The sequence below is a fragment of the Passer domesticus genome, chromosome 1 (genome assembly GCF_036417665.1).
Source record: "Passer domesticus isolate bPasDom1 chromosome 1, bPasDom1.hap1, whole genome shotgun sequence".
In the NCBI taxonomy this organism is placed as follows: Eukaryota; Metazoa; Chordata; class Aves; order Passeriformes; family Passeridae; genus Passer; species Passer domesticus.
Genome location: NC_087474.1, coordinates 100,411,033 through 100,434,929, shown reverse-complemented (window position 1 = coordinate 100,434,929; position 23,897 = coordinate 100,411,033). Strand labels below are relative to the sequence as shown.

The window sequence follows — 23,897 nt, the reverse complement described above, 5'->3', positions numbered from 1 at the left end:
ACGTAAAATCAAGTTTTGTTGTTTCTTAGGACTGTAGAAACCCACCATTAAGAGGGTTTCTCCCTCTTCTGCAACATTTCAGCTGAAACAGAATGAAGTTGAAGGTGTGGCAGTTTTGGGATCATTGTCTCTCTTTCCTGGCTGCTCTTTGCTACATTTGGTAGGGTACAGAGCCCTGGGGGTCATGATGCTAAGTAATCTCTTGAACTTTTTTCTTCACTGAAACTTCAAATATTATGTTCTCACCTTACACTCTGGGCAGCATTATTTGGAAAGCAGCTCTTCTTAGCCTAATTTTCTCTCACAGGGATTTGCTTCTCCAAAATGTGTTTTTCTGAAATCTGAGAACTCCTAGTGCACTTGTCAGATTGAGTCTCCCTCTCCTTGTCCTAAAATGAGGAATCATTCCACAAACATTGTGCTTTCTTCTTGTTTCAGGACATTTATAGAGAAGAAAAATTTGATGAGGTTGTTTTGTGAGCAAGGAGAATAGGCATTAGAGATTTCGGAGGGGTATACTGAGAGCACTACCATTCAGGCTGGTAGTCCACAGGATCTGTCAGACTGTTCCCTATTTCATGAACGTCTCAAATGAGGGGCCAGAGCATGTGGGCATTCAGCCTGCAGAGGTCACCAAACAGGTTTCAGGCACTCTGGAAGACAAAAGTTAAATTCAGAGTGATTTTTGACCCTCACAACCTCCAGAAAACCAACCAGGATATGAATCTATAAGGTTTAGTGCAAAGGTTTTATCTTTAGTCAGTAATAAATAATGTCCTCAAATATAGCACAGGGAATGGCTAAGGAGAAAAGGATGTGAAAATGTGGTAGTTCACAAACTAAACGTGAGTCAGTAGCATTGCACTGTTGTAAAAAAGGTGTGTAAGGATAGAAATGTTTTTTCTGAGGTAAATTAATCCTTTTGTCCGGCTCAGCTCAGGTAGGTCCTCAGCTAGAGTATTGCACTCATCTGGGAGAAGGGTACTTGAGAAAAAAATACAGATAGAATTAAGAGTCCAGAGGAGAGCAAAAGTGATTATCAGATGTGTAAAAACATCACTTGCAAAAAAAGATTAGAATAATTGTTTAGTCTAGAGACAAGAAAAGTAAAGGGAAAGAAGTAAACAATCATCAGAAATGTAGTATTAACTGCGAAGTTAGTTGAATTTAAACTATAATTTAGGTTCATGTCAATTAGGGCAAGAAATTGTGATAAAATCATGTGTTATGTTGTGTTGTAAGGAAAATTTAGTTTAAGATGCTTAGTAAAAAAAAACCAAAAAACTGTGGTAGTTAAGTGCTGGAATAAAATCTCTGGGGTGCTCATAGAAACTGTACTTCTTCAGTATAAGCATCACTGGGGAGTGGTTCAACAGCTGTGTTGTTACAGCTATGATGGCCTAAGCCTGTAAAAGACTAGAAAGATGTGGCACTTTTTTATTAAATCAATTGATTTAGCTAGAAAAAACAGACAAGTCTTTCATGCTCACAAGGCATTTCTCAGATACGCAACCTCTGAATGGTTTTGGTACAGCTGCTTCTGTATGAAGCAGGGAATGATGTTCTGTACAGTCTCTTGAGGGTCTTTTCAGTCCCATTTGCAATGATTAACAAAATCTTTCTGTCTTGGGATAGACGGGTGTTAAGGGACCGGGGAGGGAAGGCAGGCTATAAAAGCAGATGAAAGAGCTCTCTCCTACCCTGTAATTGGGGAGATTCCCTGTGATTTTCACTCCATGAAAAATGCCTGTTTATTACTTTTCAGGAGTGGATGTGAATCAGTAAATCTTATACTAGCTTCTCTATAAGTGTCAGGTGGTTTTGGATAGTAACAAATGCTTTACAACAAGTGATATTGTGAGAGGATGTGATGGAATAAAATGTTTGCTTTTTTATCTTACAGACAAATAAAATTCTGGGATTTTTGAAGGCAAGAGGTCAAATTTCCCCCCATCAATTGCCCTAAAAATATAAAGCGAAATACCTGTAGTCATGACCTGTTTATGAAAATTAATATTTTTAAATCTAAAAGTGCATAATCAAAACTTAAATGAGCATATAGAGAACAACACTGCTAGGATTATTAATGAGAATTAATTTTTATATATTGCCTACTTTAGGGTAGTAACAGATATAAGTAATATTAGAAGAAAGTAGTACTGTAGGTAACTTGAAAATATATTTAAAAATATTTTTGTCTCTGGACACGTGTTACAGACCACAAGTTCCTGAAGTTGTCAAATAACAAATGAAAAAGGGAGGTATATCTATAGATCTCAAAACCATCATGGGAATATTTTGCCTACAATGAGAAATTTGTGTGATCACAGGTGGTTTGGTTGGAAGGGACCTTAAATATTCTAATTCTTACACCACTGTCATAGGCAGGGACACCTTCAAATAGTTGCTTAGCACCACATTCAACCTGAACCTGAACACTTCCAGGAATGAGGCACCTGCAACTTCTCCAGGCAACCTGTGCCAAAGTCTAAGCATCCTCACTGTAAAGAATTTATCCTTAACAATTCATCTAAACCTGCCATCTCTTTGAAAACATTAACCCTTGTCTTATCACTTGTCACAAGGCATGGCCTTGTGAAAATTCCCTTTCCAGGTTTCTTGTTCCTCTTTAGGTACTGGAAGGCTTTTGTAAGGTCTCCCTGGAGGCAAGTTCTTCTCTCCAGGGCTGTCCTGAATAAATTTTCTGCCCAGCCTGTGCTTGGGGCTGCCTGACCCACGTGCAGGACCTTGCACTTGGCCTTGTTGAGCTTTGTGATGTTTGCATGGGCCTTATACATCGGTAATTAAAGACCTGCACTGTATTTTAGTACTTGTCCAAACTGAGGTGATGGAGTAGTGCCTCGTCAGCACAGCAGACAAAACTAGACAGCCTTTCAACCAGTACAACTTGTTTAGCTGTATTTACATAAAAAAAAAATATTAGCTGAATCAGGTTTTATTTTTACTTTTGTTTTCAGATTCAGTATCTGAAAAAACAGGAACTTTTGAGTTTCCATTCTGATTTTCATGTACTTCATTAAACTGAAGACTTGCAAGAATTGAGCAAAAGCTTGACAACTCACACGGCAGCCTGGCTCTTGGTGTGTTTTTCCAATCTGTGACCTGCTTCTTCCAAACTAAGTAGTTTTTATGATGGTGGCACAAACATTTAAAACACTGAACTGCAATGGTAATAATAATAACAACAGTGTCAATTTAAGCATCAAGCTAACATAACTTTCAGAGTTCCAGGAGAAAATACATCATGTTTAATTTCAATTTTTCTCTGCATTCCCATTTTCCATTTCAAGCTTTGAGAAAAACACCTTTTTTCCCCCCTGAAAGGTTGGGGGTTTTTTTGTTTTTGTTATTTTGTTTTGTTTTACTTCTGGATCTTCAGATATCTAAGCTCTGCTGAACCTCTGTTGTGGGACTCTTGTAAGTTCATCCTCAGTTACTCTTTTTCTTCCACTGAATAACTGAGTAGGAACAGCACAGAAGAGCAAAGTCTGGAGAAGAATAGGATTGCATCTCCCCAAAAAGCTGATTTTATATCTACCTGTATTACTGCTTTTCCTGCTTGCCTTCCTAGTCCTACATACATTTCATAACTTCTAGAGCAGTGTCCATTTTGTTTGGATCCAGGTCTCTTTTGCTTCTTGTCTTTGGAAGAAAAGCTACGCTGTGTTATCCTGGTGTCACATAGGCTCCTCTGAGGACAGGCTGTGTCTCTGAGCCAAAGGCAGCCACTTTTGTCTCTTTCCACACTGTCTCTAGTGATGCAGAAAAGGTGCAAATATATGATATCAATGAATTATATATGATCTTTATATATGGAAAAATAGATATTCAAAATGGTTGAGCTGTCATATATTTTACTCCTGTACTGCATTGGAGTGCAACTAAAATCTTTTAACAAGCCTTCTGTGGAAAAAAAAATAGAGAAATCAGGACAATGATAGTACAGTTGTTGTGTAGGACAAACTTTTTCTGAAGACTTGAAATTGGATCTTGGCTCACTCACAGAAGAACATCACCATCTTACTGGCTACTGTGGAGAGTCTTCCTGAATTTGATAAGCAATTCTTTCCTGACGAAACTGCCATTTAAGTTCCATTTTGGCTTTTCAGTAGAAAACTCCTGGAAATGGTTGTTAGTGATTCTGTCCTATCTCATCTATTCAATCCTCTAACCTATCCATGGCCTCCATTTGTATAACTCAGGGTTTCCCATCCTGCTGTTTGCATTTACTCCAAAATTGCACCTCTGTGGTGGGTTGATCCTGGGTGGATGCCAGGACCACCAAAAGCACTCTATCACTCCCTTCCTCAACTGGCCAGGGGAGAGAAAGCATAACAAAAGGCTCATGAGCTGACATAAGGGCAGTAAGAGATCACACATTGATTATCATCATGGGCAAAACAGACTCAGCTTGGGGAAATTAACTTAATTTATTACAAATCAAAATCAGAGCAGGATATTGAGAAGTAAAAAAACTTAAAAATACCTTTCCCTCACCCCTCCCTTCTTTTCAGCTGTGCCTTCTGTCTCCCAGTGGTGCAGGGAGACAGGGAATGGGGTTATGGTCAGTTCACCACATGTTTCTCCACTGCTCAGAGAGAGGAACCTTCCTCTGCTCCAAGGTGGGGTTCTACCCACAGGAGACAGTTCTTTATGAACTTCTCCAGCCTGAAACTTTCCCACAGGCTACAGCTGTTCACAGACTGCTCCAGTGTAGGTCCCTTCCCACTGAGTGCAGTTGCTCAGGGACAGGTTGCTCCAGCATGGATCCCCCACAAACCATGGGGACACTCACTGGACACACTCTCTCCGTAGGTCTGCAGGTCCCTGCCGTGAGCCAGCTCCAACACAGGGTCACAGCCTCCTACCAGGCATCCACTTGCTCTGGTGTGTGTCTTCTCCATGGGCTGCAGGTGGATCTCTGCATCCCTGTGGATCTCCATGGGCTGCAGGGGCACAACTACCCCACCACAGGCAGTACCACAGGCTGCAGGAGAATCTCAGCTCTGGCACCTGAAACACCTCCTCCCCCTTCTTCACTGACCTTGGTATCTGCAGAGCTGCTTCTCTTGCATATTCTTACTCCTCTTTTCTCTGAGCACAATTTATTCTCACAATACCTACTTTTTTCTTCTTAAGTATGTTGTCGCTGAGACACTACTACCATTTCTGGTTGGCTTTGCCTTGGCCTGTGTGGATCCACCTTGGAGCAGCCTGGCATTGGCTCTGTTGGACATGAGGGAAGCTTCCAGCATCTTCTCATGGAAAGCCGCACCTATCATCCCTCTGCTACCAAAACCTGGCTACACAAACTCAATACAACCACACTTCTAGTCTAGCCTTGTGGATGGATGCAGGATGATATCTTATGATGTCTTATCAAAGATCCTTGATCCAAGAGAACAACTGCAAAGAGAACCTAAACCTCAGACAACTGAAGTGTGGTGAAATGACAAGCAGGGTATTAAAACAGAAGTGGCTGGGAGAATAACACCAGGAATGCCAGTGACCTTACAAGAGGGTTTGGAGGACCAGTCCTTAATTATATTTGCAATCTGTGCTAGTTCTGTAACTCCAAGTGGCATGTCTAATTTACCCCATCACAGCTGTGGGTGGGTGCTGGAGCATATATCACCCTATGGTGGAATAGGGAGTGGGGCATGAGGATAAAACAACCCAACAGGCAGTCAGTGCACAGTCTCATGTGTCTTGTGAAAAAATATGACACAATTAATTCAAAGGGATATTGTTATCCTTTTTTATTTAAGGATATTAATCCTTCCCTTAAAATTGAAGACGAGCTAATGAACTGCATAAACTTGCATAACTAATTAGCTCTAGAAGCCTAATCATGATGGCACAGAGATAAATCTGGGCAGAACCTGTCTGAAAAATTATATATACAGTTAACAACCACGCTTGAGTTGTTCTCTGTACTAAACTCTGTGTTGCCAGCATAAAGCTGGTCCCAAAATCTGAACCTAGCTATAGGTGGAAGACAGCTGAGCTGAGGCCTTGCTACACTACTCATTCATGGTAGAAATATTTCATAGACTTATCTTACTGGTTTTAGTCAGATTTGCTATGGAAATGATGCTTACACTTTCACAACATCTGCTTTTCTTTTGACCTGTTAGTCAGGTTCCAGCAAACAGGACACAGAGATCTCAAAGATATTGTGTTCCTGAGAGTTTAAAAGTGAAACATGCTACACTAATATCCCCACTGAGGGAAAGATTGCAGTGCAAAATTGACTGTCTTGTTAGTCATCAAATAATCCATATGGTTCAGACAATATCCTAAATGCCCCGGCTGTAGAAAAACTTTTCATTGCTGCTCATGCCTTCCTAGGAAAAGTTCAGCTGCTGTGGCAACCTTATATTTTCCTATAAGGTCTGTGGTCTAGACAATGGAGGACCAAAGTTAAGCCTCGTAGAAACAGATACCACTCTACTAACTACAAAGTATTGTACCAGACATATTCCCAATATTAATTTTTTGGTGTGTTTTTGTATGTGCTACCATGTGTATCCTTCCTCAAGTGACAGAGTGCATGTTGGAAGTTCTAAAAACAGCTGTATTTTTCAAACATCACTTTAAAAAACCCATCAAAACTGCATCTAAGCTTTTTTAAGAAGTTATTTATTTACATCCTCAAAGCTCAAAAGAAGTGTCCTTGAACTTAATTTCAGGCTTTCTTATATAAACAGAAAAAGAAAGAAAGGCTGATGAGACAATTCAGTCCTCTGATGAACTTGTTTGTGACAGAAGAATAATGATTGAAATTATTGTTTTGCTAAAGAAGAAGAGTGTCACTACATATCCATCCTGTAGCAAAGCGCTGCTCTGTTTTAAAGTCAAGCACTTGCAAATTAGGAAACCTAGGAGTAAACATAAATTCATAAAACACTTAGGTTGAAAAATACCTCTAAGAACATCAAGTCTAGCTGTTAAATTCCTCACTTTTGTGGACAGGAACTAAACTTAATCTTATACTAAAGTAGAAGTTGTGTATTTTGTTTCTATTATCCTCATTCACATCATAGTCCCAGCTCTGTACTATGCACTGTTCAAATGCGGTGCAAAAAAAGTGCTATTGATTTTGCTACAGACTCCTTGGTGGTTATTGTTACCTTAGTATTTAAGTGCATCAAATCCACCACTGAGTTAATCTTTATTATACTGCTGAGACATATAGACTTATTAGAAGTGATAAACCTGAAATACTTATTCTCCTTTGCTTGATGCCAGGCGCTCAGGAGCTGATTTTCCAGAAGACGCAGCCTTTGGTTCATGCTGATTCAGAGCTCAGCGCTGGCTGCCTCCAGCTGCAATGCCAAGGGCTCAATGCTTTCAGAACAGACCAAGGCTTCCAGAAGGCGAGGGCTGGTGCCTCTGATGTCCCAGGCTGTAGTTATGTGCTTTGCATCCTGCAGCCCTTATTCCTACAGTGGAGCCCCGTTCCCTTCCTCAGCTCTCCAAGTGGAGCAGGAGTCTGGCTCCCAGTGCTCAGATTGCTTCCCCTAAGGCAGTGTAGGCAAAGGAGCCCACAAGAGACCTGAAAGGGAGATTGCAGTAGGGAGGTGCTGGCCACCTTAATTCTGGCGAACCCCCAAATTTTCAGTGGTTACTTTGAATTCCTAATGATAACACAAAAGCAGTGCTCCCGAATGGTCATTTCCCGGAGTGTTTCAGAGCACAGCCTCTCTCTGCAGGTCTTAGGGGTGCTGAGAGTCAGGACTACAAGCCTTCTGCTGTCCCTCCCTGCCTTGTCCCAATCTGCTTCAGTCCTTCCTGTGGCTGACTCCTTGCTCCTGTGCCTTATATTTGGAGTCCCCTGTTGCACCAGGATGGGGAGGGACAGCAAGAGGGAAGGTCTAGCGCTGCCTTTGCTGCTCACAGGGGAGCCCTGTGAAGCTCACGGGCATGCATATGCACAGTGCAGATGCCTGTAGGAGGAATGAAGGGAATGACGTGTGCTCAGCTCAGGCAGAAGCTCTAGATAACTGTCAGACTACAACAAGCCTCCCGAGCACACGCAAGCTGGATTTTTTCCTACAAGCTCCAAATGTAGCCAAATTTGTACACATTTTCTCCAAAGGAAATTAAAGAGAGGTTTTATGTGTGTTTGTCAGACAACATATGATCCCTGATACTTGTAGAACACCCTCTCTAAATCAAGCATTAAATACTTTTTTTTTAGTCTTCTGAAAACTCCTCATGTTTGAGATTTAACCCACTGCTCTTTCACTGGGGAAATAATTGAGGTAGAAAAGGAAATTTCAGGACCAGAAAGAGCCACTGTGATCTTGCTTCAATCTCATGTAAAACTGGACCATTCAACAAATTCTTACAACACAGGTCCATCAGTTTTGTTAAGAAAAAAGTTTTTGATGAAAAAAATGCTCAGTGATGGAGAATCCTCTACAGGCTTTGGTAAATTATTTTGATAGTCATTTAACTATTATTTGGATTTAATTAGCCTCAAGTTCAGCAAATTAGATCTTGCTAGAAATGTTTGTTTCTTGTCACGAAATGTTTGTTTCCTACATAATGTGGTTACTTATTGTACGGAAGTTCTCTGTTGCTGTTCTTCATGGTAACCCAAACAGTTTGCGCTCCTGCACTCTGACTGTGGGGCTCAGTTTCACAACCCTTATTCATTCTGTGCTCCAGTTATCTTTTAAGTGGGGCAGCTTCAGATAGAAATATGCTATTTACAATGATACATCCAAAACTGGTACCATATTTTCTCCTAATACATGGCCATTCATTAGAAGCAGAAAACTTGGCACAAATGTGCTAATCACAATTAATTTAGTGAGAGCAGGCAGGTAGATTTCTGTCCTGTTGATGACTGGAAGCCTTTTTCCAGAGCTGACCCTGCCAAGGTGGAAACACATAATCCTGAGCCACTCTCCAGCCCCATCCCCTTCTTGCTTTGCTGGTGAAACTGCAGCATGGTGCCATGGCACGGTGGGGATGAGCACAGCCACAACCTTCCCACTCGCAGGCTGCCTCTCTGCTAACTGTGCCTCTTTGAAGCTGTGGTCTGCACAGCCCTTTCTTGTAGTTCAGGCATTGAATGCATGGTATGCGATTACATTCGGGCAGGAAATGATTCATAAAATTTAGTGAAAGGAGAGATCATTGGATAATGTAATCTGACCTCCTATAGCTACCAAAGATTTTTTGGTTTTTTCTGAGTGTGCCTGTGTTCAACTCAACTGTTTCTATTTAATTTAAGTATAGCTTCTCTTAGGGTAAAGTGCATATTACAAAAAAGGCATCTATCAGGGGTTTCAAGACAACAGGATCCATTAAATCTTTTGTACCTTGTTCCAGTGTTTAAATGCTCGTGATGTTACATCATAGATCGAGCTGTAACATCACATATTAATGTCTTCTTTCTTATTTGGATGTGTCTGGCTTCAGCTTCACTTTCTAAGTTTTAGTCTGTGTTTCAGATTAAAATAATTCAGTACTTATATCTTCCCCTGGAAATACTTCACTTTGCTCAAATCACCTAAATATTTTTTCTATTCAAAGAAATTTCGTCAGCCTGCAAGTATTTATTTTAGCTTCTTTCCTCACTCTTACCAGTTTCTAACATTACTTGAAAAACACATGCAAACTGTACACACTGTTCCAGTATCAGACTTATCATATCTTTAAGCAGATGTAAACCCACTTCACTTAGGTTAGCATCTGCATTAGCTCCCTTTGTAGCAGCTCCTCCCTGGCAGCTCAAAGTATGGATTGTATTCATTTTTCACTTTGATCCCTAATTCCTTTCAAGAATCACTCACATTTCAGGATGCAGTCCCTATTCAGTATCAATGATGTGCATTCCCTATTCTGAGATGCAAGTGTTTGCATTTGACTGTATTAAAATACACTGTGAATAAAGAAAAACAGCCTACTGGACACTCCAGTTTGCTCTGTTTCACTGTGTCTTCAGCATTATTTATCGAACTTCTAATTTTTTCTAGCTTTGTAAATATTATTGCCAATGAGTTTGTATTGAACCTCAATGTCTGTATGGTCTTTATAAAACTTCTTCTATTTAGTAGTGATTTCTCTATGACTACTTTTCTCTTTATTCTGTCACTTGACAGATTATTTACTTGTGGAAACTGTGCACTGTAATGCTTCCTTTTTAAAAGCAGAATGTTGTGCTGCTAACTTAAATTACTAATACAAGTGAACTCCTCTGTCAGCTAGAGGTGATAACTTCTCAGTGAGTTTCACTCCAAAGAGCATGATATTCCATAGAATTCTGCTAAGTGATGTAATTAATCTTTCTTTTCTGGTATTTTGCTTGGGATGGACGTCAGTCTTGCCATCTGGTGGATAGCTGGATCATTATGTTTCCCTTCTCTGAATATTATCATATAGCAGCTTCTTTCAGTCCTTCAGTGATCCTCCTCAGTGTTCAGAGATTCATTGTGACTTAATGTCAGTAGTGATTACAAGCACCTGACAGAAGCAAATTATTGTGGTCCACATTTACCCTTTTCTAGCAATTCTGATCCTTTTGGTCCCAGGTCTCCCCCTCCTGAGGTTCCTCAAGCTTGTAAGCCCCCTTTCCTTCTGCTGGAGTGGTGGAAGATTGCTTCTTTGGGTCTGTACCCATCCTACCTCAAGCACATAGAGACAACGTGAGGGCTCTCAAGCATTGTAGGGAGAAAGCAAAGAGCACAACTGTTCTGAGCAGCTGAGTGCTGTCCACCCAAGTTATTCCTGTTTTTCATCCACATGAGACAGGTGGCAGGGGAAGGAGCCCCCAGCCTCCTTCAGTGGTGGTGATGGGCTGTTCTGTCCTAGGGTAGAGAGAAGAGTTCACAGGTGATCAGAAGAAAACACAGTCCAGGTAGGATTGTGAATACATGCTCTTCTCCAGTTTTTAAAATAGATGTTGTCAAGGTTTATGGATCTTTGCAACTCAACAAATTCAAGTGCTGTTTTCAGACATATTTTTAGGACCATTAGCCATGAACTTTCTGACTCTGTATTCCTGTCCATGAATTCTCAGACTCATTTTAACCACATGCCACTACTGGCGTTAGTGGTAGTGGCAGAAACATCTCTCGGCTGTGTGTTTATCTAGGACATTGGTGCTCAGTTGCTGGGGCAGTGCTTCATACCACGTTGCTGTGGTAACCCTTTGTTCTAATTCTGTAGAAAGTTCTTGTAGAAAGCCTGAAGAGTGCATGGTTAATTCTTGTTTGATGGGAGTGCATGGTTCTCCTTCTTTTCAGAGACTAGAAATAAAACTGTTAAGCACTCTTACCTTTTATGCAGTTCTAATATAAAGCCATCTCCATCTAATTAGAACCATATACAGTTTTTAGAATTATTTTCTTCATAATATTCTCACAAATGGCACACTATCTTTTGTCTCTAGCACTGTGATTTGTGAATTTTCCTTTGGGCCTTTATCTTTCTTAACTAGCATTTTGCACTCCATAAATTCTAGCTCATATTGTTTGCTATTTATTTCCTGGTTTTCAGTTTGAATACTGAGGTCTTTTTAGTTATTTTTATTTGCTGTCACATATTAATCAACTGATCCAGAATGAGTTTTAAAACAAAGTCACCCTTTTGGGAAATTGAATGAACTCTTAGCTTTCAGTTTTCAGTTGAATTATGCTGTTCAAGCCTTTCTCCTCCTTCTAACTATGCTCATGAAGGCAAGAGAAGGGAAGTCTAGCATGTGACACTGTTTTGAAATATGAACTATGAGTCATAGATTCATATTATGGACAGGAAGGAATCAGAACACGAAAGTATTACAATAATGAATTAGGTTTGCATGGCAAGGATTTGGTAGTGGGGGTCTACAAGGGTGGCTTCTGTGAGAAACTGCTGGAAGCTCCCCCTGAGTCCAGCAGGTCCACGACAGACCTGCTGCTGGCTGGGGCTGAGCCCATCAGCAATGATGGCAGGACTTTTGGGATAATGTGTTGATGAAGGGGGAAAGGAGCCTGCAAAACTTCAACTTCAGTCAGAGAGAAGAGTGAGAAGATGTGAGAGCAGCAGCCTTGCAGACATCAGGGTCAGGGAAGAAGGAGTGGGAGGAGGTGCTCCAGGCACCAGGGTAGAGTCCCCTGCAGTGCCTGGTGCAGCCCATGGTGAGGCAGCTTTGTCCCTGCAGCCCATGCAGGACCCCACTCCAGAGGAGATGGGTGCCTGAAGGAGGCTGTGACCCCATGGGAAGCCTGTGCTGGAGCAGGATCTGGGCAGGACTTGTGGATCCACGGAGAGAGGACCCCACACTGGAGCAGGTTTGCTGACAGGACTTGTGATCCCAAGGAGCACCCATGCTTGGGCAGCCTGTTCCTGAAGGGCTGGGCCCATGTTGGGGCAGTTTGTGAAGAACTGCAGCCCGTGGGAAGAACTCATGTTGGAGAAGTTCGTGGGAGAGTGTGGGGAGTCCTGCCCCTGAGGGGGAAGGAGTGGCAGAGACAGAGTGTGATCAACTGACCACAGCCTCCATTCCCATCCCCTTGTGCTGCTGCAGGGGGAGGAGGTAGAGAAAATGCACTGAACTTGAGCCTTGGAAGAAAGGAAGTGTGTAGGGAAGATATTTTTTGAGATTTGGGTTTATTTCTCATTACCCTGCTCTTATTTGATTGGTAAGAAATCAAACTAATTTCCCCAAGTTCAGTCTGTTTTGTCAGTAAGTGGTGAGCGATCTCTCCCTTTCCTTATCTTGACCCACGAGCCTTTTGTTGTATTTTCTGTCCCTTGTCCTGCTGAGGAGGGGAGTGGTAGGGTGAGTTTGGTGGTACCTTGTATCCAGACAGTGTCAATCTACCACAAATACAAGAAAATATATTTTAATGTAAGGTTTCAAAAGAAACTACAGTTCTTTTGGCATCTCCACACCACTTTAGCTTCCAGCTGAAGGAGGAAACCTGTTAGGGTAGATGTAATCTTAAAAACTGGCAGACTGTTAAAAAAAAAAAAAAGAACTTGCAGATTAAACCTATTTAGCAAGGTCTTTAAAGATGGCAAGAAGTCTTAATCCAAGCAAAAGCTGTGGCATAATCTTAACCTGCAGCAGTATTTATTGTGCAGTATCATATCCCTCATCAGCTTTGGAAAGGCAGTTCACCCATCTGACATCACAGGAAATGATTCCAGTAATAGTGGAAAATATGGTCCTGTTTCTGGAAGAACCTAATGCCTGACACTGCACCAACTGGAGAATGACTGATGCTTCCACCATAACCTGCGTTTGAGAGAAGACAATTAGTCTGATCTCTATATTATGCATAATTTTAGAATGAATTCTCAGAAGGAAAGAACAAATAACAGCTGTAGTTAGTTGGAGTAAAAATGGAATGTAGATTTAAATAATTTTGACAAATTAACCTGCTAGCTGCCTGTTGACAGAATAACTGATTTTCCAGATGAGGGAAACACAGGAGACCTAAGGTATCTCAACTTAGTAAAGGATGCTGTGCTTGCATGTATGAAACACATTTTAGATTTTGCTTAATAAACTGGGCTCACTTCTTTTCTCCTAAATTGACAGGAAGAAAAAAACCAGTTTGTAACATGAGAGGAAAATAAAAGAGTTTGGGTTGTCCCAGAATAGAAAAATGAAGGCTGACTGAAGATATGACTGATATTTAAAAATATGCCAATGAGTAAACACAATGGAGGAGGAAGAGCTATTTAAACTAAAAGACAATGTTGGCAGAAGAACAAATGGGCATAAAATGACCATGAACAAATTTAAGCTGGAAGGCAAAAGGTTTCTAGTTATCAGAAAGCTGTCTTTCAATGAAAAAGAAAGCCATTCTAAAGGGTTTTTTAATTAAGCTCAGCAAGTTTATGATTTGCTTTACATGACACACATGTTCACCAGCATGGGATTTGATTCAGTGACATAGAAGTTCCTTTTAATTTTACATCTTACACAAAACAGAATTATTCTTGAGATACACTAACCTCTCTGTTAACATGCATCCACTGTTAAATAGCACTCAGCATGACTAAAATATTCTTTCAGACAGAAAATCAAGAGACTTTGATATTCAGCTAATCTCCAAAAGATTTAAACAGACTGAATGCAAAGACTTTTTCCCACCCTGCAATATCTCTGGGGCTAAGATACTCAAATAAATCAATAAGACCAAGTTTTGTGTGAAAGCTGTCACCTCAGTCAGCACTACATTTGGTCTTAGTGCTAACCACAAAACCGTGTGTCACATCTTGAGCTGCCGACAGCTATGTTTCCAGCCTTTAAAAATGAGGATGTGAGGATCTGGAGAAATGCTGATTTGAATAATTGCAACCTACTAGTCACAATGTCAGTAATGGAGATAATATTCCTGTGTATTTTAAAAGCTGTGAAATCCTCCCTGCAGATGACGGGTAGTATTATTCATTCTTATTTGTTTAGCTGAATTTAGAAATGAGCTGGGAAGGGAAAAAAAATGGATATCCAGTAAACAGGATGTATTTTATAACCATTTTATATCATACATAGTATACTTAATTGGAAAAAATGAAAATTGAACATAAACATCAATATTTTAATAATATTAGGGTAGGAAATTGAATAAGCCATAAGCTTCTATCTTCACTAATGCCACCATGCTTTGTAGTGTTGCTGAATGTCACACTCAAGGAACAAACATTTTCCTTGGTAGAATTTTCTCAGTTCTGTCATTTTGTACAGTAGCCTGAACCACAGAAACCTCTGAACTAAGAAACCTATTCCTCTTGTTTTTCAGTGTCAAAGCCATGATTCCTCCGGGGGAATGCCTGTATGCTGGGAGGAAAAGGAGGAAACCCATTCAAAAACAGTTAAGTATCATATTCATCAGGAGGCATCTCCCTCCAAACATATGGGCTAGAAATGAGGTAGAAGATGGGCTCCCTTCCTCCTATGGTCCACTGACATAGGAGAGACCTAATCTTCTTCTCAGCAATGAGAAGCCCTTGGCTGGGAGGCTGGCTCTTCATGGGTAAGATGTCTCCAGGGAGGATGCCAAGCCTGGCTCAAACCATCCTTACCCATCACTGGACATCCCAGGAAGAGGCCAGTGGTGGTTGGGGTGGGTACCACGGCGCTGCTGTGGACAGTGGAGAGGGACAGTGCCCTTCCATAGGCAGAACACACCGGTGGACTAAATGTCAGCTGGCCACTGGGTTAGAGGGGTGGTTGACACCTTGGTGCTTCCGTGCTCCCTGCTGGCTGTTCCAGGAGCTTTTTGAGAAGCCATGTGTTGAATGGCACCAGAGCACTGGCATTGCACTCCCCCCTTCCCCTTTGCTGGGCTTAGCTTTGCTTGGGGTATTGCTAAGTCCAACATGAGCGAGCCAGGAAAGTGGGTCAGTTCAGCCAAGTGAAAGAGCAGACTGGTGAGTCTCTTTTTGCATATAGAACACATCATTTTCAGACTTCTGTTTACTATGGGATCACTTTCATTAGGAGAAAAATGGGAGAGAGGAATTCTATATGTGAAGGCAAAGCAGGAAAAGAAGAAATGCAATGGAAATTTGTTACTACAAGATGCTTGAAATGGGAGGGGGAAAAAAGAGTTTGCTATCACTCAAATGTAAATGAGTTCCAGATGCCATAAGCCAATCTATGAAATAAAGCTTTTTAATGTAATCATCCCATATTTTCTGTGTTACACTTGATTATATGATTGTGAAACACACATTTTTACTGTATTAAAATTATGAACTGGTGGCCTTCATACACAATTTAAGGATGAGAAGGTAACTAAAATAGATTTCCCTATTTTCAGTTGTTATGAACTTCTAAAAATAACCCCCTTGGCTTAAAATTGTACATATTGGTCTAAAATCAAAGGGGAGTTTATCTGATTGTTGTAATGACATCTGTTGATATTGTTTGGATTTTGGGCAGTATTTGCTCATGAACCACTTGTTCCCACTTAAAATTTTGTTTCTTCTAGTTTAAATTTATCATATTTCAATAGACAAAGATAATGGCATAAGCAAATCATTCTTCCTGCAAAAATCCTGAGTGTTGAATTCTAAATGTATGTAAGATATCTGCACTACTGTTTCAGTATGGATGTGGATATTTGATTTGATAACAATTGCAAGAAGGATGGAACATTTCCAGTACATTAAATTACCTCTATGCAGAACTGTTTATGGATCATTACTTTTGTGAAGAAGGAAGGAGACTTGCAGTTGCTTTGAGAAACATTAAGCTTATGTTTGGAGTCTACATGCTGTTTAGAACTCCTCTCAAAGATGACTTCTAGATAAATGAATGACTAAGAAAACTACCTGCCAACAAATCATGGAAATGACCTCATTAGCCTTTTTGGAAGTTCTGGCTTTAATACTTTCAGAAGAAAATTCTCATTTACTTTATACAATCAAGTTTTCATCTTGCAGGTAATGCTGCCTTAAAAATAGCTTTTCTATCATGTTGCAGTGCAGGTACCTGAGCATGAACTTATCAAGCCAGGACATGAACAATTTTGATTAAGAAACATGGGTTAAAACAAGGGGAACAGTTTGGATTGTTAGAATACTGAAGTCTCACACTGGAGACAGCAGTCCATTTTCTGTGGTTAGTTACTTATCACTTGCTGAGGATGATTTCTCAGTTCCTAGCAACACTGGTCTCTTCCTCAAACCTTATCTGTTTGTGGGCTTGGTCTCTGTTAAGCCTTTCCTGTGCTTATTCCCTCACTTGGGGACTTTCCTCTAAAGAGGCTCTGAATGCCCCAGACCGACTGGCTGACAGAGCTCCTTTCCTGGTCTGTGTCTTTCAGTCCTGCTGGTCTTACTGACATTTCAGGACTCTGAGATTACTGTCATGCTGCCTTGAATAATTTGTCTTGAATTTAGAAGGGTAGACAAAGTCTATTAATTGAGCAGCATATTCAACCATTATTTTAATTCATGTCGTACCATCTTTATTAGGACTTTTTTCTCCTGTTTGACAGCACAACACTTTCTCCTTCACAGTCTTGTTGTACTTTCCCCCCTACCATCCTGCCAATGAATCAAGGTAGATACTGGCACCTGTTCTGGGAGGAATATTTTTTCAGTTGTAAAACCTGATTTTCCATTGAAAGTAAAGTTGATGGGTGTTCTTTGGCTAGTCCTCTCTTTTTAATGCAAATAGTCTCTAGAATTTACCTTTCTTTTAACAAAAAGATAAATCAGCTCAGGTGCCTTGGTGTGAGCAGGATACTTGGATTTCGGCAGGGATTCTTGGATTAGTGCTTTTGAAGGTCAGAATTTAAAGGACAGAGGTGCAGCTTTCTCTCTGCAGAAGAACTGGGACACTTATGTCTCCCCTTACTCAGTGCATCCCAAGAAGCTAACTGTCTGACTCTACATAGTCTTTTCATGATCAGACTGTCAACCAGGTGGTGATCCTGCAGCTGGCTTTTAATCCAGGATATCACAGAATGATATTGTTCATTATGTTCATGAATATTTTTCAGGCACAGGAATTTTATTCTGGGGTGGTTTTATAGAACAGTGATGAAAATGTATAAAAAAGCTCCATGGGAGAATACAGAGACCCACAAGACTCAGGAAGAATGTGTGGAAAATTTTACTGGGAGGAGCTAATATGTTTCAGTCTTGCTTTCTACACAGAACTAGCAGAGGTTATCTTCATTATTTTGCCATTCCTCAGGTAGCATGTAAGGTTCAGGTCCTCCTTTTATATATGCAAGAAAATTTAAAGAACATAGCTGTTTTCCTTTTGTGCCCAAAAACATCTAAACAAGCCCCATTAAACTAGCCCCATTCTACACTAAAGAATTCTGGTGTTTATGGACACAGGTCAAACACCTGGAGCTCAGACAGATTGAAAATTTTCCATCAGATATGCTTTTCAGCCAGGCAGCCGGCATTTTGACTAAAGGAAACATTTTCTACCAAGTGTTTATTTCCTGTGGAAATCTAACATTTTACTGGTAATTCAAGCATCTGGAAATTAAAGTGATCTTGTCTTTAACCTCAAGCTAAAATCACTGTGTTGAAATTAATACTTATGCAATGCTTCAGGACAGTTACCATTTGAGAACTTCCGCCACTACTTCATCTCAAACCCTGGCATCTTGTAAAACCCTCTCCCTCTACAAAACATTTCTTGTAATGTTTTACAGCTCTTTAATGGCAACTACACCTGTCCTAGCTCTGAGTGTATCTATAACTGCTCCAGAACGACCACTTCAGCCAGAACTGTGCCAGTGCCAGGGTAAACAGAGACCTTGGGAGGTGCAGCTCTCTCCTGCTTCCTACTTCTAATTTTAAAGCCTTCTGTGGCATAGCCCTTCCTCTTACTTTGTACCACACTATCCCACCTCTCATCTGCTCTGCTGGTCTTCTTATGTCTTCTTGACCATTAGTTCTGCTTTCACCTTTCCTTGCTGTCAAGATGCAGAAGAGACATAGAAGGTGGCAAAGGGCTGCCTTTTCTTCAAGCAGCTTTCTCTCATTCTGTCCTTTTGGTCCAAAGGACATGGTGAACATCCACACACACCCACTGCTGCCACTGGAGCTCAGCTCTGCCAAAATTCCTATACAATGTCCAAGGACAGCTCAGTGACTGAGGGTGCTGGTCAGTACTCTCATGATAATTATCTTTGCTCTCAGCCTATCTGTCGCATCTCATGGTCTTTCTTCCCTTCCCCTTCCTACTGAAAACTTGCTGTCACGGTAAATGATTAGACCTTTTTCAGCTCAGGTCTTCTGCTGGTTTAACACTGTGGCATACTTATAAAACCTATTCAGGGCAAAGTTTTCATTAACAGGGTAGGGCTCTGCAGAGGGTAGGGAGCAGCAGACAGAGCTGAAGTTGCAGGAAATTCCTCTGCGAGCTCACCAAACTGGTTTACACTAGTGGCGGTCTGTGTGTCATGGGCACGCTGAATCACTAACGCGAACAGGGCTCAATGCCTTGTGTACCACCAGAACACAAAATGTTCTCCCCACCAGCTCCCACACGGCTCCCACTGCACAGGGACTGCTAATGTGGGGCCTGCACAGGTACAAGTGCTTGTGACCACTGGGCAGTTTAACAATGTGAAGAAAGAAAAGCCAGATTTGTTCCTTGAATTACATGTTCTCCTTTACTATAGCAGTGTTGTATGGAAAGCAGAGTAAATGAGGGATAACCAAGTGTCTCCTATGTCTCTGTTTACAGTTTGACAATCCTGAGTTTAACATGAACACAACAAGCATCCTCTACTTTCAGCTCAAAATCAAGGCTAGAATTTTCATTTGCCTCAAGGCAGCCCACTGAAGATTTCCCCTGCCTGTGCCTTTCTGTTTATGGCTAGCTAACTGAGCCTTTCCATGGAACTCACATTGTTTAAAATCACATCCACTTGGCACCTTAACTACCATTTATATCTAACCCGTTTGTTTGGATTCACTCCCTTACTGAATCATTTCCTTGAGTTTTCAGGAAGACTCTGTCCTCAACTTTCTCCCATAGTCTTTTTTACACCATTCCCTACCATCTTCTGAAAACTATTCCTTGTACTCAGTACAAAGGCAGACCACCTAATTGCTTCAAACCATTCTTCTCTGGGATAGAACAGTCACTATTTCATGTGATAAATAGACTTGAACATCTCCTATTTCTATTTCATGTTACTCTTGGCAATTTTTACCTCTTGAACTCATCAGCTTAATTTTTCTTATTGGAATTAATTTCTTCTGTCCTACATTGCTTCCTTGCTTCAGCTGGTTTGTCAGATGTAAAGACCGATTAGCAAAGCTTATGTTCTTTAGCTTCTGCTCAGCTGTAGGCTATGTTCCCACAAAATTACTGCCCTCCATAGATCAGACATCCTTTCGGTGCCATAGGATGTCTGAGCCTCAAGGTTTACTGCAAAAAATAGTTAGCTCAAAAAAATAAGGAACATTATTCCTGCTTTGTTGATTGCATTATTTGTTCTCATATTTCCTCTCCCTAATATAGGAAAGTAGTTCATTTATCCCAATCAGCAAAATCTTCTCCATGTGTTTGGAAGCAACTTACTGTGTTATTGAAGAACCATATATAAATATTGGCAATTTTGAATGAAATAGCAGAAATTATGTATTTTCAGTGAAATTAAAAAAAAATTATTTCTAACTCAATTTTTTCCCATCTATTCTGTCCACTGATGCTGTTCTCTTGAAGTGAAGTTCTCAAAAGTAACAATGAATTTTTCATACCTGATTTGCTTTAAGAGGCTTTCAGTTAGCAGCAGTCACATGTACGAAACTGCTCTTCAAAAAACTGATCTTTTTTTTTTGCTAATTCCTAAGCACAATTATTTTAGAATTACAACTGTGATGGCAAATTAATACTGATGTAATTTAACACCTTAACCACCTTATGATTGAAAAATGTAGTAAATGTGTGTAGCATGAAAATGCAGGAGTAAAGTGTGACAAATACTTATTTTTTACTCTCATTGTCTGCTGTCAGCTAGTTACTTAAGATTATGATCCTTGGATTCAGTGAGGTGAAAGTAAAAACTCTGAGCACAACTATAGTCTTCTTACTTGCCGTTTCCCATTCTTGAGTATCTATGCAGTTTGTGGCTCCAGTGTCCCATAGCTCATGCCTGGATAATGCACTTGACTACTGCTGGGTCCAGTAATAGCTGGCTACTGAAAGGAACAACTTTCTCAACTTCCCACTCAGGGCTTCTCACTTAATGGAAAAGACTGTCCTTCAGCACTGAGCACCCCCCACTGTCATGCTGGAAGTAAGGTCCCCATTTCTGTGTGCAAAAGCACCAGCTTTTTCCTTTACTCCCCTTGAGAGCATCTTACACCTTCTCCGGGAATATCAGTGGACATTCCAAAACTGAGGTTCCACATTTGTCATGTATCTCATCTTAATGATTTACATAACAGCTATTCTAGGTTCTCTAACACTGTCCATTACATAAGAGGAACACAAAATGGGGATGGGCTTGCTTGGCCTAGAAAGCTGAGTAACTTTCATCTCTATGTTTTGTGAGGAATATCAATCTTCTCAAGAAACCAAATTCTTATCTTTGTTATTACTGATGTAGGAAGGTAAAAGTGAGAATGTACAAGGGAGTTTTGAGCTTGACGAAAGAATTTCTCTTCACCTTGCCTTCCATACATTTTAAGCTCATGTTTAAAGACAGACTTCTTTCTTAATAATCTCCTGACCCACAAGTTAACTTTGAGTCATTAAATGGAGGGAACTAAGATTCTTTGAATGAATACAGTGGGTATTGAATGGGTTCATGCATTAGTCACGGTAATTTCCCCTGCTCTTCTGCCCTTCATTTGTACAACAAAGATGAGAAATTGTTTTTCCTGGTATTGACTAGAACATGAAAATAGTACCCACTTCCCTAAGGTGAGAGGTCCTGAGTAAAAGATACCAGTTCTTCACTTTTTGCCTGATATGAAAAGAGAAGACATAGCCTGTGTCTTTGCACCATGGCAAATGCAGAATGGTAAAACTTTTTTTGTCAGATGACAGACACTTTAAAGATTTTAAAGCTAAGCAAAGTATTACTGTTATCAATTGATTGCATAGAACAACCCAGTCCCTGGAAGAAAAACAGGTAATTGAAAATGTGTTCTCCACCACAGAAGGCCTGCAGTTGGGAATGAAAAATCAAATCCTTCGAAGAGACACAGAGACCGTCTGAATGCAGAACTGGACCACCTGGCCAGCCTCCTTCCTTTTCCACCTGACATCGTATCGAAGCTGGACAAACTTTCTGTCTTGCGCCTTAGTGTCAGCTATCTCCGAGTCAAAAGTTTCTTTCAAGGTAGGTTTCCTTAAGATCTCAGCATCCCACTAAAAGTAGCCTTCTAATTTATTGCTGCTTTGTACTAATCCTGATTAAAAGTAACATATGGTATTATATTGATAAAGGCAGGGGGAAAACATTTATTACTGACCTTATTTTGTGCATAGGATGTTGCACTGGAAATTCCATTCATTTTCTCTTATGTAGTTTGTGTGCTTTTCACCAAATAGTGGGATAATATCCATCTTTCATCAGCAGGCTGATGAAAATGGGAAAACACAACTGTAAAATCACTAAACTGGGAAAGAAGGTTGGGGCAAATGTAATACCTGTTATAGTTTGAATTCTCTATTTGAAGCTGTTACTATGAAAGTTCAAAACACCAATTTAAATACGATGTGAAAGTCAAGCAACTGCTGCATAACCTATGTTTGCTGTATGCCAGGAGGAAATGGGTTCACTTGAAAAGCAAAAATGATCACTGTCTTTCAGGACGAGAGAGATTCAAAGTTTAAAGTGCTGAATAAAACTGTACTAGGCTACGCTTCGCTTGTACAGTTGTCTGGCACACCACAAAGTGAAAGCCAAATGTGTGTTTTCAGATGCACGTAAAAAGAATTCTTCCAAATTTGAATATGTTTTGAGTTTCTTCTGTTGCTGAGAAGTTCACAAGAGCAAAACCGGATTAGCGATTTAATAATGGAAATTCTCTCTAGAATTGTTCTCAAAAAAAAGAAAAAAGTCCTGTGTATGAAGGAGTATAGTTGACCAAAACTTACAGGTGGACTGCAAAGATAAACAGAAGTATTTTTACAGACATTATTTTTCCTTTATTACTCTTTATTATTTCTTCCTGTTACTACTCCATATGATGATCCTTTATATATTTTTTTTCTTTTTTTGGATTAAACCAAAGAATAATATCAGTTGGTTGCCTTCTTGCTTTTAAAATGCATTTTAGTATAAAAGAAATGCCATCTTGAAGAGACTTTGGCAGGCTGCAGGGCATTTTAGGAGGCTGACATGAGATTACAAAAGTGATATCACTGATAGCAAGAGCCTCCCATGTCAGCTGTGGCAGGTGGTTGCCCAGCCTCCAGCATCCTGCAGTTTACAGAGTACCTCTCTTAGTCTTTAAACATGTACCTGAGTGCTATGGCCTCTTCCTCTAAGTCTGACTTTCATTTCTCTTGCATTCACAAGCAATAATATCTCTTCAGCTGCCTTTACTACTCTTCTGCCAGAGTTTCTAAGGTCCATTGTCTCCTTTTCTTAAAGGGATGAGATAAAAAGACAACAAGTAAAGCCAGGCTGCATTATGTTGAAATATTCTGTGTTCCATGTTTTGAGAGACTTCATTTAATTTAATCCCCAAATTACCTAATTGAGCACATAGTTTTTGTTCGCTTCATTCTTATTTTTAAATGTTTACATCACGAAACTAAGGTTACAGAAAGCATTGTTTATAGTAAAGGAAGGAAACTACATGCCATTTTAAGACAAGAGAGCAGGCTGGAGCTTCAGAAGGGTGGAGTGGAGGAGAGGTGAGCTGTGGAAACTAAGCTGAGTGAGAAATGGTTGCAAATGTCTGGGTAAGGGCAGAATCTGCCGTATCCCTCATGAACATCACGATGTACTTACTTGTAATTCTGGAGAAAAAAAGCAGAATTTGTTTGTGGGTTTTTTTAAGCAAAAACTTTAGTAGCAAGTCACCTAAAAGAGCAAACAAGCATATTCATACCACCGTTTCAATTTTGTTGTGATGAAAGAGGATAGAAGAGCAGAAATGGATTGTTTGTGGCTTTTTGAATCAAAGGATGACACTAAATTGGGAGCTTATAAACATTCTGAGGACAGAGAACAGACCAGTGGCATACAGAGATGTTAGAAAATTGGATAAAAAAATGTATCTGGAAAAATGCCTTAGTAAATCTGTACTAATTCACTCAGGGAAAATTAATCCAAAGAAACTGGTGTTCAATAGAAAAGACAAACCTGGAACAGAGAACATAAAAACAATAACTGAAGAGGGACAGTGGTCAACAAGTTGTTCCATGCCTGTAATACGGTATGTTGACATAAACAAGAAAGCTAAGTGTGGATTTTGGT

The 23,897-nt window shown here is 40.2% G+C and overlaps 1 protein-coding gene across 1 annotated transcript in view; it reads left to right on the top strand.

Moving 5' to 3' along the window:
* The window catches only part of AHRR (aryl hydrocarbon receptor repressor), an 88,790-nt gene that overhangs the window by 4,491 nt on the left and 60,402 nt on the right, over positions 1 to 23,897 (top strand). Inside the window, exons 2-3 of the mRNA XM_064431312.1 lie at positions 14,772 to 14,843; positions 21,625 to 21,806. Of these exons, the coding sequence (XP_064287382.1) occupies positions 14,782 to 14,843; positions 21,625 to 21,806 (244 nt within the window). The 5' untranslated portion in view covers positions 14,772 to 14,781. The remainder of the gene's footprint in view (positions 1 to 14,771; positions 14,844 to 21,624; positions 21,807 to 23,897) is intronic.